This window comes from Heterodontus francisci, chromosome 6, assembly GCF_036365525.1.
Source record: "Heterodontus francisci isolate sHetFra1 chromosome 6, sHetFra1.hap1, whole genome shotgun sequence".
NCBI classification, from domain to species: Eukaryota; Metazoa; Chordata; class Chondrichthyes; order Heterodontiformes; family Heterodontidae; genus Heterodontus; species Heterodontus francisci.
This window is the reverse complement of record NC_090376.1, coordinates 24167877-24182211: the sequence shown is the minus strand read 5'-3', so window position 1 is coordinate 24182211 and position 14335 is coordinate 24167877. Positions and strand designations below refer to the sequence as shown.

At 41.0% G+C, this 14335-nt stretch overlaps 1 protein-coding gene across 1 annotated transcript in view; it reads right to left on the bottom strand.

Moving 5' to 3' along the window:
- Window positions 1-936: 936 nt before the first annotated feature.
- The window catches only part of ube3a (ubiquitin protein ligase E3A), a 76786-nt gene continuing 63387 nt past the window's right edge, over window positions 937-14335 (bottom strand). Inside the window, exons 10-11 of the mRNA XM_068033285.1 lie at window positions 8742-8885; window positions 937-5100 (exon numbers count right to left, since the gene is read on the bottom strand). Of these exons, the coding sequence (XP_067889386.1) occupies window positions 4980-5100; window positions 8742-8885 (265 nt within the window). The 3' untranslated portion in view covers window positions 937-4979. The remainder of the gene's footprint in view (window positions 5101-8741; window positions 8886-14335) is intronic.

The window sequence follows — 14335 nt, the reverse complement described above, 5'->3', positions numbered from 1 at the left end:
TGCCAAAAATATTCCTAATGTACATTTTGCTTAAAATCTGAATTGCTCTTATTAGAATGCTGGTGAATGGGACAATGAGTCGGAACAAAAAAAAAAAGGCCAGACTTTTTTGCACCAAAAATGTATGAAGCCCATAGATTGAAGATTGAACTACTGCTGTATTTATAGATGACATTTTCACAATGCAAGATTATTTGTAGGAAAGTATGTGGTCTTAAAATTTTTAAAGCTAGGTAATTTTTCTCAACGGCCACTCATCAAGTTATGTTTTAATGCCGTGTTCCAGTATCTTGCACGGCAAAGAGTACAAGATTTAGCATGAAATTACAGTCTTAGTCTGTACAATTTAATAGAAAACTGGGAGTTTATATAAAATGTGTATGCAACACTGTGAATCACACTTTCAGGCTTGGGTAAGGCTGTCACTTTAGCATATTAGGTAGGCAAAACATACATAAATTAAAATTGCAGGGTAGTAACACTCAGCTTAACTTGAAAATATATTAAGTCAACCCAAGAGAGAAAGCATCCCATTGTGTGAGACGGCGAAGTCAGGAAGATCTAGAGCAATCGACGAGGCTTCCTGCAGACAGCCATATATCCATGTAGGGGGAGATCAATTCTAGACAGACATCATGTGAATAAATGAAATTAGGCACTAAATAAATCAGTGTGCAATGAAGTTTGCAAACAAGGTTAAGGACAGACCTAATTATTTGCCACTCAAGCATTCAACTTAATTTCTAAAATACTGCGGTTAGATACAACAAAAATATTGTAACTCAGGAGCTGCACATGAACTGACTAAATTTTAGTCTAGTTAATTTGACTAGAAAATATTGTACCTGCACAAATTAAAGTATTTCACAATTGTAGCTCCATATTATATAGAAACAAGTACATTAAAAAGCAACATATCAAATTAATAGCTTTATTCATGAAAAAACAATTTAAAGCTGACACAAAATGAAATGGTACATACACCACTAAATAATCTTCTGCCAGGGTCACTCGGCTCCAGGCCTCATTACAGCCTTGGTTCAAACATGGACAAAACAGCTGAATTCAAGAATGAGGTAAGCATTTGACTGAGTGTGGCATCAAGGAACACTAACAAAATTGAAGTCAATTGGGAATCGGGGGAAAACTGTCCACTGGTTGGAGTCATACTTAGCACAAAGTAAGATTGTTGCAGTTTTTGGAGGCCACTCATCTCAGTCCCAGGAGTTCTTCAGGATAGAGATCTTGACCCAACCATCTTCAGCTGTTTCATCAATGACCTCCCCTCCATCATAAGGTCAGAATTGGGATGGTCGCTGATGATTGCAGTGTTCAGTACCAGATACTGAAGCAGTCTGTACCCACATGCAAGACCTGGACAACATTCAGGCTTGGGCTGTTAAGTGGCAAGTAACATTTGCACCACACAAATGTCAGGCAATGATCATCAACAAGGGAGAATCTAACCATCTCCCCACGACCATTATAATGCTGAAAACCCCCAGAATGTTGTTGATGGGGGAATCATTGACCAGAAACTTAACTGGACCAGTCATATAAATACTGTGGCTACAAGAGCAAGTCAGAGGCTGGGAATTCGGAGGCGAGTAACTCACCTCCTGACTCCCCAAAGCCTGTCCACCATCTACAAGGCACAAGTCAGGAGTGTAATGGAATCCACTTGCCTGGATGAGTGCAGTTCCAACAGCACAAGAAGCTCAACACCATCCAGGACATAGTAGCCCGCTTGAACGGCATCCCATCCACTACCTTAAACATTCACTCCCTTTACCACCGGTGCACAGTGGCAGCAGGGTGTACCACATGCACTGCAGTAACTCACCAAGGCTCCTTCAACAGCATCTTCCAAACCCATGACCTCTACCAGCTAGAAAGACAAGGCCAGCAGAAGTACGGGAACACCATCACTTACTAGTTTCTCTCCAAGCCACACACCATTCTGACTTAGAACTATATTGCCATTCCGTCACTGTCGCTGGATTAAAATCCTGGAACTCCGTCTTGAACAGCACTGTGGATATACCTACACGACATGGATGCAGCGGTTCAAGGCTGCAGCTCACCATCACCTTCTCAAGGACGAATAGGGATGGGCAACAAATGCTAACTTTGCCAGTGACACACTCATACTATAAAATAAAAAAACTTTACATATTTAAAGAACCTATGCCAAACCCTCTACATATGTATGCATCAGACAATTTATTCCAATTTTATTAGTTTATGAAATGTATTAAAATAAAATGTGAACATACCTTAAACCACTTAGAAACTGAAATTTGAGCTGAGATTAATTTTTTTTTTAGCAGCTCAATTTTATTTCAGGCCTTCACTAATTTTGACATTGCTATGCTGATGTTCTATCTTTGCACTGTACTCGAGCATAAGGTATTTTAAGAACATGTCACATGGCAGACTCAGTAGTCTAATACATGAACCTGACAAATTGCAATGTTTTAATAACTAACTAGACAGCCGTCGGTCAATTAGTGGCACCAGGAGGGGGTAGACGGGTCACTGGCGATTAGGAACAGACAAACTCGGTGTGGATTTAATAAGGGAACCCTGAAGGGGATACAATCTTAAAACTGGAATTAAACTGGTGAAAAGTGAATTCAGAAAATTGTTCCATAAAAAGGCTGCAATACAGAACCAGTCATAGATGCAAAACCAATTGACGTGTTTGAAAGGGAAGTACTTACTTACTTGGGAAGTAAGGATATTAAAGGATTCTGAAAAATAGCACAGACTGGGATTAAAAACAGAGCTGCCATGATTAGCAAAACAATGGAACAGATGCAATGGGCCAGAAGATCTACTCTGCTGTGATCTCATGGTAGTTTAGGTTTTTAACAAATGGTGAAGTTTATGCAAGTGCCAGACATCTGGTTAACCAACAGAAAATCATTGCTTGCAAAGTTCTTTTTACATGCATTGCTTGAAGCTTCCTTATATTATGTGGGGATATAGTTTAAATAAAATATTAGTGCAAACCACACCATTCCGAGTTTGCATGAAATATACAATCAAATTGAGTAGGTTTAAAGTTTTCTATCAGATCTCAGTATCAACTTTGATGCCCATTAAGTGTTTAGTAGACTGCTTCATGGAATGTTTAATTATGTGCGAAAGCAAGGTGAAATGCAATATATCAGCCTCCTTAGAAGTTAAATAAACAAAAAGTGCAGCAGTTGCAGTCCAGCATTCGTTCAATATTGGGGACTACTTGCAAGAAAAATCCATTTAACATCTCAGTAAGGAACAAATCAGACAGAAAAATAGTGTACATAAAGTCATTTTAAGGATTTACTAGCGCAGTAAGTTACCATATGACTGAACATCACTGAAACCTAGACTTCAAATAAAGCCCTGAACTGAGTAACAAAAATCCACCTCATAGGCAGCTCCAAAGAATCTAAAACAACTCCAAAGAGATCTATTTATTTCTAACAGGGAAGGGGGGGGGGGGGGGGGGGGGGTGGAGAGGAGTTAACAATTAAGTTCAATTCAGGTAAGATGATTCCTTCAGTTCAAAAGAAGCATTTAAAATAAATATCATAAAGGGATAGTATTTGCTTCTGTAAATGCTTTTTTCTGCAAAATTAACCTTTTATTTAAATCCTTAATCCATCTTTTACCACGACTTGTTTGCAACAATCAGCACTGCGAAAAATTTTAATCTCATGCTTTACATATAGAAAGATGTTTAATCAATATCCTGAACTCCAGCTAATTTGAGTCATTCCTATTGTGCCATTAAACAGTAAAGAAATTGCTTTAGTCTGTTTTATTCAGTATTATTCATGTTAACATCCTTTCTCCATCTGTCAATGAGTAAAAAAAGTGTTTAAATAGTGCTGTTACCCTTATTTCATCAGCACCCACACTCTGCATATCATGTACTATTTCAAATGCAAGGAGCCTTTTCTCCATTAGAAATGATGTAAGGCCTGTAAGATTAAACACAATATTGTTCCTAAAGAATAAATTGCTTAGGTACAGCAGATAAAAAGGACAAGAGGAGGAGAAAAAAAGCACAGAAAATTGCAGATGCGTTGAGTGTCAAAAGGTGATGCAAGGGCACTTTCATATACTTATTCCACTTAAAATTTTGCTATCAAATTAGCAAGGTTTCTACCATTACATATGGGTTTGTTACCTGAAAATGTCAAACAAGTGGTGGACTTAAAAAGTAAACCGTCAGTAGAACCCTGTGGACCAGCGTTCCAATATTCCAGTGCAAGAGTTGAAAAGTTAAACAGAAAATATATTTCCAGACTTGTGAGAGAACGACCAGTGAAGTTTTTCTTTTTATTTTTTTTCTAAAACCTTCCAAGAATTGTTGTGCTGTAACTAAAGCAAGATCTCAAGAACGCAGTTAACATTCCAGGTTCTCCCTTCCATCTTTATTAGATCTAAAGGTAAGTAAAAATTTGCTCTCCGGGACTAGAACAGCAGCACTTGCACCAAACCACTCCAAAACTTAAGTTCCAAAGCAACGTTGGGGGTGGGGCGGAGGTGGAAGAAAAAAAAAAAGAGTGCACCCAGAACAGAGTGGCTACAAGGAAATAAAAGTAAATATTTTAAAAATACATTGATGATAATCCTAGGAACGTTAATCGGGAGAATTTGATTTCCTTTTATAAATTCAAAAAAGGCTCAATTCAGTAATGTAACAAACATATGATTGAGTAATTTTTTTCTTGAACTTTAAAATAAATATTCAGAAAAAGTTTACTATACATACAAGCAAATGATATGAAAGTCACACTACCCAAAAAGAAATTTGTTCGTACAAGTTGCTGAAATCTGCTGTTCCAACCCAGTGTCCCGCGGAGGGGAGGCACAGACATGGGTGACTATTGTAGCTGACTATCTTATGGCCTTTCTTTAAAAAAAAACAGGGGCACTGACACCCATAATTTTACTTTTTATCACACGCTTTACATTCATATCTTTTACAGCATGCCAAACCCTTTGGCATAGGTAATGGCCTTTAGTAGTCTCTCACAGAGCTTTTCCTTGCTGCAATACTCAGGAAGCAGGAGGACATTAAAACACGTGTGAGATGTTGGCAATCTGGAAGAGAAAAGTGACACATTAGGTACAGTAATAGGAGGAAAAAAAGCAACAAGGATCATTCATGGTAAACTGCATTATAATCAATGCTTATTTATAATTTGTAGAGTTAATTTGAAGGCTAAGTTGGAGGAATAAATATTTCAGGGAGCCACTAGTAAAAGGATTTACTTTCTGACAGCGGTCATGGATTATAATTCCAGTACCAATGTACTGGAGCTCAAATGCCTTCAAGCAGAAGTTTTAATCAGAAGCAGAAAACCTGGCTGATTTACTTCACTCCCTTAATCAGTTTATGGAGTCCCTAGCAACATCTAGCTATTATCCAACTCACTCGAGCAGATATATTTGTGTAGAATCGCCATCAAGGAAACTACAAACGATATGAGGCGTGAGTTGGCTATGACGGATTGGGAAACGTTACTTAAAGGGATGACGGTGGATAGGCAATGGCAAATATTTAAAGAGTGCATGGATGAACTGCAACAATTGTTTATCCCTGTCTGGCACAAAAGTAAAGCGGGAAAGGTCATGGCTTACAAGGGAAATTAGAGACAGCATCAGATCCAAGGAAGAGGCATATAAATTTGTCAGGACAAACAACAGACCTGAGGATTGGGAGCAGTTTAGAATTCAGCAAAGGAGGACCAAGGGATTGATTAAGAAGGGGAAAATAGAGTACGAGCGCAAGCTTGCGGGGAACATAAAAATTGACTGTAAAAGTTTCTATAGGTATGTGAATAGAAAAAGATTGAAGACGACAAATGTAGGTCTCTTGCAGTCAGAAACAGGGGAATTTATTATGGGGAACAAAGAAATGGCTGACCAACTAAATGCATACTTTGGTTCTGTCTTCACAAAGGAGGACATAAATATCATACCAGAAATGTTGGGGAACACAGGGCTTAGTGAGAGAGAGGAACTGAAAGTCAGTATTAGTAGAGAAATGGTGTTGGGGAAATTGATGGGATTGAAGGCCAATAAATCCCCAAGGCCTGATGGTATGCATCCCAGAGTACTTAAGGAAGTGGCCCTAGAAATACTGGATGCATTGGTGATCATCTTCCAAGATGCTATAGACTTTGGAACAGTTCCTACAGATTGGAGGGTAGCTAATGTTTAAAACTATTTAAAAAGGGAGGTAGAGAGAAAGCAGGGAATTATGGACCAGTCAGCCTGATGTCGGTAGTGGGGAAAATTCTAGAGTCCATTATCAAAGATTATAGAACAGAGCACTTAGAGAACAGTGGTAGAATCGGGTAGAGTCAGCATGGATTTACGAAAGGGAAATCATGCTTGACAAATCTACTAGAATTCTTCAAGGATGTAACTAGTAGAGTTGATGAGAGGGAGCCAGTGTGGTTTATTCGGACTTTCAGAAGGCTTTCGACAAAGTCCCACATAAGAGATTACCATGTAAAATTAAAGCACATGGGATTGGGGAGTAGTGTATTGCGATGGATAGAAAATTGGTTGGCGGACAGGAAACAAAGAGTAGGGATAAATGAGTCTTTTTCTGAATGGCAGGCAATGACTAGTGGGGTACCGTAGGGATCACTGCTAGGACCCCAGCTATTCACAATATACATTAATGATTTAGATGAGGGAACTAAATGTAATATCTCCAGATTTGCAGATGACACAAAACTGGGTGGGAGGTTGAGCTGTGAGGAGGATGCAGAGAGGCTTCAGGGTGATTTGGACGAGTTGAGTGAGTGGGCTAATGCATGGCAGATGCAGTATAACGTGGATATGTGAGATTATTCACTTTGGTAGCAAAAATAGGAAGGCAGATTATCTGAACGGCTATAAACAGAGAGGAGAATATGCAGCGAGACCTGGGTGTTCTCGTACACCAGTCACTGAAGGTAAGCATGCAGGTGCAACAGGCGTTAAAAAAGGCAAATGGTATGTTGGCCTTCATTGCGAGAGGATTTGAGTACAGGAGCAGGGATGTCTTGCTGCAACTATACAGGGCCTTGGTGAGGCCACACCTGGAATAGTGTGTGCAGTTTTGGTCTCCTTATCTGAGGAAGGATGTCCTTGCTGTAGAGGGAGTGCAGCGAAGGTTTACCAGACTGATTCCTGGGATGGCGGGACTGACGTATGAGGAGAGATTGAGTCGGTTAGGATTATATTCGCTGGAGTTCAGAAGAGTGAGGGGGGGATCTCATAGAAACCCATAAAATTCTAACAAGACTTGACAGGGTAGATGCAGGAAGGATGTTCCCAATGGTGGGGGAGTCCAGAACCAGGGGTCATAGTCTAAGGATATGGGGTAAACCTTTCAGGACTGAGATGATGAGAAATTTCTTCACCCAGACAGTGGTGAGCCTGTGGAATTCACTACAACAGAAAGCAGTTGAGGTCAAAAGATTGTATGTTTTCAAGAAGGAGTTAGATATAGTTCTTAGGTCTAAAGGGATCAAAGGGTATGGAGCAAAAGAGGGAACAGGTTACTGAGTTGGATGATCAGCCAGATCACAATGAATGGCGGAGCAGGCTCAAAGGACCGAATGGCCTACTCCTGCTCCTATTTTCCATGTTTCTATCTGCAGGCTGAGACAGCTTCACCTTAAATTTAAGTACAAACTTGATGTGGAACTCAGATTTAAAAGTGGGAGGACAAAATTCTAAAGTTACATGTTTAAAAGGGATCCATGGATTTATAAATAAGGGCACAGAATGCAAATGCAAGATCATTCTAACCTATACAAAACATTCGTTAGACCACAGTTAGAATATTGTGTTGACTTTTGGGTGCCCTAGCTTAAGATGGATATCAGGTTATGGATAAAATACTGAAGCAATTCACCATGATAGAGGAGATGAGAGGCTTAACTTGACAGAAAAAACTGGGGTTCAATTCTTTAGAATAAGAGCAGATCTGATGGAGATACTCAAACCTATAAAGGGTTTTGGTAGGACAAGTCAGGAAAAAAATATTTTTCCTGGTCAGTGATTCGATAACGAGAGGACATAAATTTAAGATAACTACCAAGAGATGGCAGACTATAGGAATTTTTGTTCTTTTAAATGTATATGGTTGTCAGGACATGGAATGTTCTAAAAGAAATCTCTATAGCAGCATAATCCTCATTTTAATAGGATTGGATAACTATTTAAAAACAAAAAGAAAATGAGAGGGTGCAGGAACAGGGCAGGAGTAAGTGGTTGTTTTGAGAGCCGTCATAGATGCATTAAGCAGAATAGATTTCTCCTGTGTTGTAAAATTCTATAAATCAAGATCAAACTGAGAACTTCCTCACCTCTTTGGCTCAATACTACCTCAGGTGTTGCATTTATCCATTCAATCACCTTTGGAAGCGACCTACTTTGTATACATTTTACTTAGCAAGACTAAGCATACACAGTGGTGAGTTGAATGCATTTATTTCACACACATGTAGTGCCTCAACTGAAATGTTTTCAATTACATTAAATGAACAAAAGGTGTCACAGAACAATGATGCTAGACTCCTAACAGCAGTCTACACCAGAGTGTAATCCACAGTTGCTCAAAACTGTAATGTGAAGACACAAGTTCTGCAAGAAGCCACTGGTATTTGAGAATACAAACGCATTACATTAAGAGTTAAAGCAGATAGTTGCATTTATAATTTGTCCAAGATATTCATTACCTGTCAGAATCTGGTCCGTTCTTCGCAATAATCATCTTGAGTTTTCCAAGGCCACCAACCGGTGCTCGATCTGTGCCTGTTGTAAACTGCAGGAAGAGCCGTTTCTGCTCCTCTGTAAATGCATGGACGATTTCCCAGAACTCCCTGATAAAATATTTTTTGTTAATTTCTGTCAGAACTAATATCCCTAAATTTAGTAAAATACAGGCCAATAACTCAATGCTTCAACATGGTACTCATGACCCATTCGAAAATTCAAGCATTACAATTTTTCATTGTCCTTTAATGATGGATCTTGAAAATTACCATTTGTGAAACAATGGGGTCTATAAACTCATAACCCTAATATTTAAAATCTTTATGTATGGCATTATAACAATTACCTGGGTAAGTGTGTGTGTCTGGTGGTGGTGTTGGGGGGTGGGGGGGGGGAGCAATTATGTACAAATTTGAGACAAAAATGACAACTTGCTGTTTAACCGCTTTCCTTTTAACAGTAAAGTATGAAGACATCATGACGTTCACCATTTTACTGGACTAGCAAACTCACGGTAAAGGTCATCACTTTTGGAAACAGTAAACAATGGGGCTGGGGTATGGGTTTTGGGGACGACAATTGTGATAGCTTGCTTTTATAGGGCCTTAGAATACAGGTGTCAGGCCAACAAAATTAATTCCCTTGGTGAATGGCCATTTGATGTGAAATGGGTGCCATGTTGGATGGAGTAGTCATGAGCTGTTCAAAATCCTGCACAACAGTCTTCCTCCCTAAATCATCAAAGCATGGAAATTAGTTTGCTATTTGCATAAATTATACAATAGCTACATCACAGGAGGAGCTCATTCAAGTCTGTGCCAGCACGTTCAAAGAGTAATCCAGTTAGTACCTCTCCCCCGTTCTTTCCTCACATGCTTAAAAATTTTCTCCAAGTATTTATCCAATTCCCTTTTGAATCAACTATTGAATCAGCATCCACCACCCTATCGGGCAGTGCATTCCAAATGCGAAACACTCGTTGCATAAAGAGTTTTTCCTGCAGATTGGCAAGAAAACTTGAGGCAATTACCTTAAATCTGTGCCCTCTGGTCATCAACCCTTCTGCATTGGAAACAGTTTTTCCTTATTTATTCTGTCTAACCCATGATTTTAAACCCCTTTATCAAATCTCAATCTTCTCTACTCTAAGGAGACCCCCAACTTTCCCAGTTTATCAACAGAACTGCAATCCCTCATCCCTAGAACCATTCTGGCAATTGTGTTCTGCACCCTCTCCGTAGCCTTCACATCCTTCCTAAATGTGGTGCACAGAATTGCAGACAATACTCCAGCTGGGGCTGAACTAGTGTTGTACATAGGTTCAGAATAACTTCCTGGGTTTTGTACACAATGGCTCTATTTATAATACCCAGGATCCCCTTTGCTTAATTAATCTGTCCTGCTACCTTCAAAGATTTGCACACAAACACCGTAGATCTTTCTTTTCTTGCACCATCCCGTCGAAGCCCAGGAAACACACTCCAAGAAAATTCTCCTGTACACACTTCAGAAATGCCTCCCCCTATCTGCCCTTAACACAATCACTGCCCATTCCATACTGGAATAAAGCCGTCCATCATCACTATAGTTCTTGCACTTCTCAGTAATTTATTTGCAATCTGCCTCTCTACCTCTTTCCTACTATTTGATTGTCTATAAAATACATCAAGTAGTGTAATAGTTCCGTTATTGTTTCTTTACTTCAACCAAGTATATTCAGTCTTTGATTCCTCAAAACATTCTCTCTTCCGAGCACTGATATTTTCCTGAACCAAAACTGCTACTCTCCTTTTTTCCTTCCCTTTCTTGAATATCTGGCATCCAGGAATATTAAGCATCCAATCCTCCCCTTTTTTGAGGGAGGTCTCAGTTATCTTTACATCATATTCCCAAGTGGCTGTTCGCTCCTGCACCACACTTTGTGCACTTATACACATGCACACTAAACCTTAGATCTCTTTATACTTTCTATGATCCCACCTAATTATAGAATCATAGAATCGTTACAGCACAGGAGGCCATTCAGCCTGGTGTGTCTGTGCTGGCTCTCTAAGAGCAACTCAGCTCCCCCCACTCCAAGCTCTGCAAATTTTCTTTCAAGATAAATTATCAAATTCCCTTCTGAAAGCCACAATTGAATCTGACAACACACTCAGGCAATGCATTCCAGATCCTAACCACTCGCTGCGTAAAAAACTTTTTCCCCGCGTCGCCTCTGGTTCTTTTAAGGTGAATGGCAAATTAGTATAGAAATTGCAAGGGTGAAGTAAAAAACGAAATCAGAAAAGCCGAGACAGGACATGAAAAATTATTGACAGATAAAATTAAGGAAAACCTAAAGATGTTTTATCATGACATTAAGAGCAAGAGGATAAATAAGGAAAGGGTAGGGCCTATCAGAGGGATACAAGGGAACTTATGCGTGGATACAGAAGATGTGGGCAGGGTTCTTAATGATTTTTTTTGTCTCTATCTTCACAAAGGAGAGGGTTGATGCAGACTTTGTAGTTAAAGAGGAGTGTGAAATATTAGATATGATGAGCATAATGAGCGGGGAAGTACTAGAGGGTCTGATACCCTTGAAAATGGATAGGGTGGCAGTGGCGCAGTGGTTCGCACTGCAGCCTCACAGCTCCAGCGACCCGGGTTTGGTTCTGGGTACTGCCTGTGCGGAGTTTGCAAGTTCTCCCTGTGACCGCGTGGGTTTCTGCCGGGTGCTCCAGTTTCTTCCCACAGCCACAGACTTGCAGGTTAATAGGTAAATTGGCCATTGTAAATTGCCCCTAGTGTAGGTAGGTAGGTAGGTGGTAGGAGAATGGTGGGGATGTGGTAGGGTATATGTAGGATTAGTATAAATGGGTGGTTGTTGGTCAGCACAGACTCGGTGGGCCGAAGGGCCTGTTTCAGTGCTGTATCTCTGACTCCAAATTGCCAGGGCCAGTTGCATTGCATCCCAAACAGCAGATGCTCAGAGGATCATCTTCAAATCTTCACTAGATACAGGCGAGGTACCAGACGATTGGAAGTCTGCGAACGTTGTACCATTATTTAAAAAGGGTGCGAGCGATAGGCCAAATAATTATAGGCTGGTCAGTCTGACCTCGGTAGTGGGTAAACTATTAGAATCAATTCTGAGGGACAGGATAAACTGCCACTTAGAAAGGCACAGATTAATCAGGGATAGTAAGCATGGATTTGTCATGCCTTACTAACTTGATGAGTTTTTTGAGTAAGTAACAACGAGGATTGATGAGAGTAGTACAGCGGATGTGGTCTACATGGATTTTAGTAAGGCATTTGACAAGGTCCGACATGACAAACTGGTCAGTAAAATGAAAGCCCAGGGGATCCAGGAAAATGTGGCAGATTGGATCCAAAATTGACTGCGACCGGAAACAAAGGGTAGCAGTTGACAGATGTTTTTGCGAATGGAACGAGGTTTCCAGTGGCGTTCCACAGGGCTCAGTGTTGGGTCCCTTGTTGTTTGTGGTATATATTAATGATTTGGACTTCAACGTGGGAGGCATGATTGGGAAATTTGCTGATGGCACAAAAATTGGCCATGCAGTTGATTGTGAAGAGGATAGCTGTAGACTCCAGAATGATATCAATGGTTTGGTTGAGTGGGCGGAAAAGTGGCAAATGGAACTCAATCCAGAGAAGTGTGAGGTTATGCATTTGGGGGGGGAAAACAAAGCGAGGCAGTACACAATAAAATGGGAGGATATTGAGAGGGGTAGAAGAAGTGAGACACCTTGGAGTGCATGTCCACACGTCCCTGAAGGTGGCAGGGCAGGTAGATAGAGTGAAGGCATATGGAATGCTTTCCTTTATTAGCCGAGGTGTAGAATTCAAAAGCAGGGATGGAACGCTGGAACTGTATAAAATGCTGGTTAGGCCACAGCTGGAGTATTACGTGCAGGAAGGACATAATTGCTCTGGAGAGAGTACAGAGGAGATTTACAAGAATGTTGCAGGGCTTGAAAGTTGCAGTTATGAGGAAAGATTGGATAGGCTAGGGTTGTTTTCCTTTGAGCAGAAGAGGCTGAGGGGTGACTTAATTGAGGTGTACAAAGTTATGAGGAGCCTAGATAGACAGGAAGGACCTGTTTCCCCTAGTGGAGAAGTCAATTACCAGGGGGCACAGATTTAAGGTGATTGGTAGAAGGATCAGAGGGAACATGAGGAAAAACTTTTTTACCCAGAGGATGGTGGTTGTCCGGAATTCACTACCAGGAACAGTGGTGGAGGCAGAAACTTTCAATTCTTTTAAAAGGTACCTGGACATGCATCTGAAGTGCTGTAACCTGCAAGGCTATGGAACAAGTGCCGGAAGGTGGGATTAGATTGGGTGGCTAGTTTTTTAGTCCAGCACGGACATGTTGGGCTGAATGGCCTCCTTCTGTGCCGTACTTTGTCTATGGTTCTAGTGTTCTCTGGTTCTCGACCCTTCCGCCAATGGGAACAGTTTCTCCCTATCTACTCTGTCCAGACCCTTCATGATTTTGAGCGTCTCTATCAAATCTCCTCTTCAACAACCCCAGCTTCGCCAATCTATCCATGTCTCTTATCTCCTTATTTCTAACTAACTGCCTCTCCCAGTTGTGTGAGCCTCGTTTCTACTTCTTGATACTACATCTTGGTGCCCAACCCCAAATTAGTTTAAAATCCTCCCCCACATCACTAGTTAACCTGTCTGCGAGGAAATTGGTCTCAGCTCTTATCAGGTGTAATCCACCCATCATGAACAGATCTCACCTGCCACAGAACTGATCCCAATGTCCTAGGAATCTGAAGCTCTCCCCTTCTGCATCATGTCTGTAGCCTCACATTAACCTACTACATCCTATTTCTACTCTCACTAGCGCATGGCACTGGGAGTAATCGAGAGAGGGAGGTCCTGCTTTTTAAACTTGTTTCCAGCTCCTTAAACTCTGACTGCAACCTCTTACTCCCTACGTCATCAATTATGACATGGATCACAACTTCTTCCCCCAGAGAATGTTCTGCATGCTCTCCGTAATGTCCCTTACCCTGCCACTAGGTAGGCAACATAGCATATAAGTCTCAAGTAACATTCGCACCACACAAGTGCCAGGCAATGACCATCTCCAACAAGAGAGAATCTAACCTTGACATTCAACGGCATTACCATCGCTGAATCCCCCACTATCAACATCCTAGGGGCTACCATTGACCAGAAACTGAACTGGAGTAGCCATATAAATACTGTGGCTACAAGAGCAGGTCATAGGCTAGGAATCCTGCGGCGAGTAACTCACCGCCTGACTCCCCAATGCCTGTCCACCATCTACAAGGCACAAGTCAGGAGTTTGATGGAATACTCTCCACTTGCCTGGATGGGTGCCGCTTCAACAACACTCAAGAAGCTCGACACCATCCAGGACAAAGCAGCCCACTTGATTGGCACCCCATCTACAAACATTCACTCCCTCCACCACCGATGCACAGTGGCAGGAGTGTACCATCTACAAGATGCACTGCAGCAACGCACCAAGGCTCCTTAGACAGCACCTTCCAAACCCACGACCTCCAC